Source organism: Myotis brandtii, unplaced genomic scaffold (assembly GCF_000412655.1).
Source record: "Myotis brandtii unplaced genomic scaffold, ASM41265v1 scaffold300, whole genome shotgun sequence".
Taxonomy (NCBI): domain Eukaryota; kingdom Metazoa; phylum Chordata; class Mammalia; order Chiroptera; family Vespertilionidae; genus Myotis; species Myotis brandtii.
The window spans coordinates 1,164,376-1,169,881 of record NW_005361459.1 but is presented as its reverse complement, the minus strand read 5'-3'; the positions used below and the strand labels follow the sequence as shown (position 1 = coordinate 1,169,881).

The 5,506-nt window shown below is 43.5% G+C and overlaps 1 protein-coding gene across 2 annotated transcripts in view; it reads left to right on the top strand.

Moving 5' to 3' along the window:
* The first annotated feature begins 223 nt into the window (after positions 1 to 223).
* Positions 224 to 5,506, top strand: part of ECI2 (enoyl-CoA delta isomerase 2) — a 24,083-nt gene continuing 18,800 nt past the window's right edge. Inside the window, exons 1-2 of one of the 2 annotated variants that reach the window (XM_005869639.2) lie at positions 224 to 252; positions 1,500 to 1,662. In XM_005869639.2, the coding sequence (XP_005869701.1) occupies positions 239 to 252; positions 1,500 to 1,662 (177 nt within the window). In that variant the 5' untranslated portion in view covers positions 224 to 238. Of the gene's footprint in view, positions 253 to 1,499; positions 1,663 to 5,506 lie in introns of those variants that run through there. The other variant, XM_014542403.1, reaches the window with a different exon arrangement.

Below are 5,506 nucleotides of genomic sequence, written 5' to 3'. Positions count from 1 at the left end.
TCTCAACCTGTGGGTCGCGACCCCTTTGGCGGTGGAACGACCCTTTCACAGGGGTCGCCTAAGACCATCCTGCATATCAGATATTTACATTACGATTCATCACAGTAGCAACGTTACAGTTATGAAGTAGCAACGAAAATAATTTTATGGCTGGGTCACAACATGAGGAACTGTATTTAAAGGGCCAGAAAGTTGAGAACCACTGATACCTGTCTGCCTTTTGGAGAATACTTCTGTAATGCCAAATGCCGGGTACGAAAACCATGTAAAAACCCAAACGAATCTATCTATCCGTAGGAAACAAAAAACCCTGGGACATGGTGGTTGCCTTGTGGTAATGGAGTTTTGAGTTATTTTCTTGATTTTCTATATTAAACGGTCGTGTTTTGTAATTTTTTAAAACTCACTTTATTTTAAAATAAATAAGTTTGCACTATAGTTTGTGAGAACTTGCACATTTAGGCCTTATTTGGACTTTTTTCTTTTTCTTTTTTTACTTTTCGTTTTCTACTTGGAATCTGCCAGGTGCCAAATTCCTGTAGGATACAGAGTTTTCCCCACGGGGGAGAACACCAACACTAGGTCAGATATTTAGTATAAAACCTATTGAAGACCAGTTTTATTGAATTACAGAATAATATCTCAATGCTTGATCCTAGACTTCATCCTACTCTTTGAAGGTTACATTAGTGCAGAGGAGGTGATACATTTGCTATGTTTGGGCTTTATTTGTAACTATTATTTTGTCATCTTTGGTACAATTAACTTCATTATCCAAGATCATCATTGTGAACATCCATTTTTTGCTTGTGGCCTCAATATTGTGCACTGAATTTTCCTTCCCTATGCTAACTGTGTGAGCTTAAGAACTTGCCTGCGGTGCTTGCTGTTCTGCTCCTGGCCTTCTGGTTAAAACATAGTGGGGTTAGGAGTGAGTCTGTGTCTGCTCATTGTTAAGTGCAGAGGCTGTTTCTAGGCCTTGGGACACAAACTACTAAATTCTCTCAGTGCACTTTCCCCCTTGGTCTTAGTCTCCTGCTTTCTTCTACCTTGTATGCCTTTCATTTACTTCTTGCCTGTGGCAAAATTTACGAGGGCATTTGGGCTCGCATACCTTGTTTTATTGCACTTTGTTGCACTTAACAGGTATTGCATTCTTTTTACTGAAGGCAAGACCCTTCACCAGCCAAAAGATTAGAACTTGCTCTATTGCAAAACTCACTTTATTGTGGTGGTCTGGAGCCAAATCTGCAGTATCTGTGCAGTATTTCATTTGAATTGCTACAAATAATGTGCTGGATAGTAGCTTCTTTTACTGTTATTTTTAAATTACTACAGTTAGCTTCTGTATTGATTTCTTATCTAGGGATCATTTTGGAAACCACTAACCTTTGCACCCAGCTTGCTGGGGCAAGTATAGGGAAAATATTTATAGAGAAACATAGCATTTTAGTATGTAAGTGTTGGGAATAATTAGAAATCCGTCTGCCTGTTTGCAGTCCTCTGCAGGTCATTAGTTTCCCATCACTTCAGTTGCACTTGAGTGGAACAGCAATGAGAGCCAGTCAGGAGGACTTTGAAAGTGCAATGAATCAGGTAAAACTGTTGAAGAAGGATCCAGGAAATGAAGTGAAGCTAAGACTCTATGCACTATATAAGCAGGTAAATGTCTATGGTCTGATATAATTTAGAAATGTTTTGAGTAGATGGCTCCTCAAATTGATAAACTGTATGTTTTACTGAAATTCAGCTTTACTATTTTTAGGGTTTGTTTTGCTGCCTTTATTTTTATTTTATTTTTAAATTTTTATTGATGATTTTTTACAGAGAGGAAGGGAGAGGGATAGAGAGTTAGAAACATCGATGAGAGAGAAACATCGATCAGCTGCCTCCTGCACACTCCCTACTGGGGATGTGCCCGCAACCAAGGTACATGCCCTTGACTGGAATCGAGCCCGGGACCCTTCAGTCTGCAGGCCAACGCTCTATCCACTGAGCCAAACCGGCCAGGGCTGTTTTTCTGCCTTTAAAGAGTGTATTAACCTAAAAATAAAATGTCAAAGTGAAAGGCAACAAGTATTTATTTGAGGTCACAGAATTGCAATTCAGGGTACAGATTCAGGCAGAAACACAAATTGCATCCCAATTACAGGGTGAAGGCAAAGGTTTTTTATAAGAAAGGAAGGGAAATGATTACATGAATAAAGGAAAGAAATTTCTATTGGTGTTGACACATTGAGTTACTGATTCTATCTTCAGAAAGGTAAAATCTTTCCTTGTGGCCCGGGTGTCTGCTTTCCTGTAGTTTTACAAATAATTGCTTTGGCCCAGTCCAAAAATTATTTTGCCAGTTCACAAACATTTCAGAGGTTCCGGGAACAAAATGTACAAGCAATTTTTCTGCAGTGGCTACTTTGGCTCTATTTTAAAACCGTTCCACTTGTGTGAACTTCTCACAGGAGTATACATGTGTTTGTATATTATATTTTCAAACACTGTTAAGGCAAAAAGTAACCCCTCAGGACCACTCCAGAGGAAAAGAGACTTGAAGGACATAACAACCAAATGTGTAGACCTTATTTGGCTGCCGATTCGAATAAATCAACTGAAAAAGTTGTTTTGAGAAAGCTGGGGAAATTTGAATATGGACTGAGTAGAAACTGTTAATAGTATAGTGGTTATATGAGAAAATGCTGATTTTTTTTTTTTTCCTGAATGCATATTAAGAATGTAGGGTGTGCCCTAGCCAGTTTGGCTCAGTGGATAAAATGTTGGCCCTAAGACTGAAGGGTCCCTGGTTCGATTCCGGTCAGGGGCATGTATGTAGGCTTGATCTCCAGTCTGGTCGGGGTGTTTCCTGGTGTGTGCGGGAGGCAACCATTCAATGTGTCTTTCTGGCATTGATGTTTCTTTCTCTGTCTCTCCCCGTCCCTTCCGCTCTCTCTAAAGAATCAATGGGAAAATATCCTCAGGTGAGGCTTTTTAAAAAAAAATAACGTAGGATGTGCCCTAGCTTATGTTTCTCAGTGGTTAGAGCATCTGCACACACACCAAAGGGTCATGGGTTTGATTCCCAGTCAAGGGCACCTGGGTTGCAGGAGCCCCAGCTCCGTAGTCGGGCCTCATGCAGGAGGCAACCAATAGATGTCTCTCTCCCTCTGTCTCTCTAGAAATCAATGGAAAAAATATATCCTCAGGTGAGGATTTAAAAAAAAAGAATGTAGGAGTGAAATTGAATGGTGCTTGGCGTTCACTAAAATAATTAAAGCAAAAAAGAAAGAAAAAGATGGAGGAAGCAAGTATGGCAAAAATGATAGTTGTTGATTGGGTGATGAGTATTGGAAATTCATTGTAATATTTTATTTTTGTGTATCTTTGAAAACTTTTATAACAGAGTTTCAAAATGTAAATTTTAAGTTGCAATGTCTAAAGACTAGGGCTCCTGTGTGTTATCTGTTATTCTCTTCCTGTGATTGGCATGAGCCTCTCCTACCAAAAAGAGGTCTGACCTTTGCCCTTGGCTTCTGGGCAAGATTACCTTAGAGTACCCAATATCTAAACCCTTGAAATGCCATGCCCGATAGGAGTGTCTTTGCCTGCAGAATCCAACAGTGTGATTTAGAGTGGGACTGGCCATAAGATAGTAACAATGTGATTTACAGTGGGACTTCAGTTACATATTCCATGCCGATGGAGCTCACGATGAAAACTCTGAACACTGAGACTTGAGTGAGCTTCCCTGGTAGGTGATAGATATCCATGTGTGTTGTCAACATCAATTCTGGGAGAGGTACACTGTCCTGACCCCACAGTGGGGTGGGAGGGGTATACTTCCCCAGACTTCACCTTATGTATCGCCTCCCTTGCTGATGTTAATCTGTATTCTTTCCTGGCAGTAAATTGTAATCGTGAGTATAACAGCTTTCAGTGAGTTCTGTGGGTCATTCTAGCATATTTCTGGACCTGAGAGTGGTAATAGGAGTCCTCTAACCTTGCTTTTGGCATTAGAAGTAGGGAAAGTTTTGTGGACTTTGTTGCCTCTAATTTCTGAGGTGGTTAACTCTTGCAGTCACTTTTGTTTCTTTGTCTTTGGACAGTCTTAGCTTTGTTTACTGCCTTTGTTTTTCAAAGCTCTTCTTTCCTCTTTTAGCTAATTATATTATGTAATTTAACATTTTTAGTTAATTTTTAGTAGTTATTTAGTGGAGTCTTAAATTGCCATTTCTGAAAAGTAGTTGATGAGGTAGGATATTTTATTCATCTCAAGACACTCACTCCACCTACCCTCAAACAAGTAAAAAGTCTCGTTGCTTTTTGCTTTCTACTCACATGTCCTTTGGTTCAGTTTCCTAAGGGCCAGTGGCTCTGGCAGCCCCATCCTGCTCCCTAAGCTACAACTCTGTTGCTCAGTCACCAGAAATCCACCACTGAATTAGTGGCAGTTTTTTGTATTTTTGAATGGGCTTTTAGGATAGACTGTGAGTTTCTAAATGTTTATTGGCTAATTACCTTTAAAGATTGTTTGCTTGAATATTTTATTTATATGTGAAAAATGTGATTATCAATTTAAAACTAATGAACTATTAGAATTTTTGAAAAGTGCTTTCCCACAACCTTTATCTTGCAGTATTTTTATATGTAGGTGGTTATAACTTACTAGAGGCCCGGTGCACAAAAATTTGTGCACTCGGGGGGATGGGGGGGGGTCCCCCAGCCCGGCCTGTGCCCTCTCGCAGTCTGGGACCCCTCGGGAGATAACGACCTACTGGCTTAGGCCTGCTCCCGGGTGGCAGAGGGCAGGCCCAATCCCTAAGTGTAGCCCCTGGTCAGGCTCAGAGCAGGGCCGATTGGGGAGTTGGGGCGCCACCCCCTGTCATGCACAGAGCAGGGCGGATCGGGAGGTTGCGATGCCTCCCTCAGTCATGCTCAGGGTAGGGCCGATTGGGGGGTTGGGGCACCGCCCCCTGTCACACTCAAGGCAGGGTCGATGGGGAGGTTGCGGCGCCACCCCCTGTCACGCACAGAGCAGGGCCAATCAGGGGGTTGGGGCGCTGCCCCCTGTCACGCACAGAGCAGGGCCAATCAGGGGGTTGGGGCGCTGCCCCCTGTCACGCACAGAGCAGGGCCAATCAGGGGGTTGGGGCGCTGCCCCCTGTCACGCACAGAGCAGGGCCAATCAGGGGGTTGGGGCGCTGCCCCCTGTCACGCACAGAGCAGGGCCAATCAGGGGGTTGGGGCGCTGCCCCCTGTCACTCACAGAGCAGGGCCCATCAGGGAGGTTGGGGCTCCGTACCCTGTCACACACAGAGCAGGGTCAATCAGGGGGTTGAGGCACTGTCCCCTGTCACTCACAGAGCAGGGCCCATCAGGGAGGTTGGGGCTCCGTACCCTGTCACACACAGAGCAGGGTCAATCAGGGGGTTGAGGCACTGTCCCCTGTCACTCACAGAGCAGGGCCCATCAGGGAGGTTGGGGCTCCGTACCCTGTCACACACAGAGCAGGGTC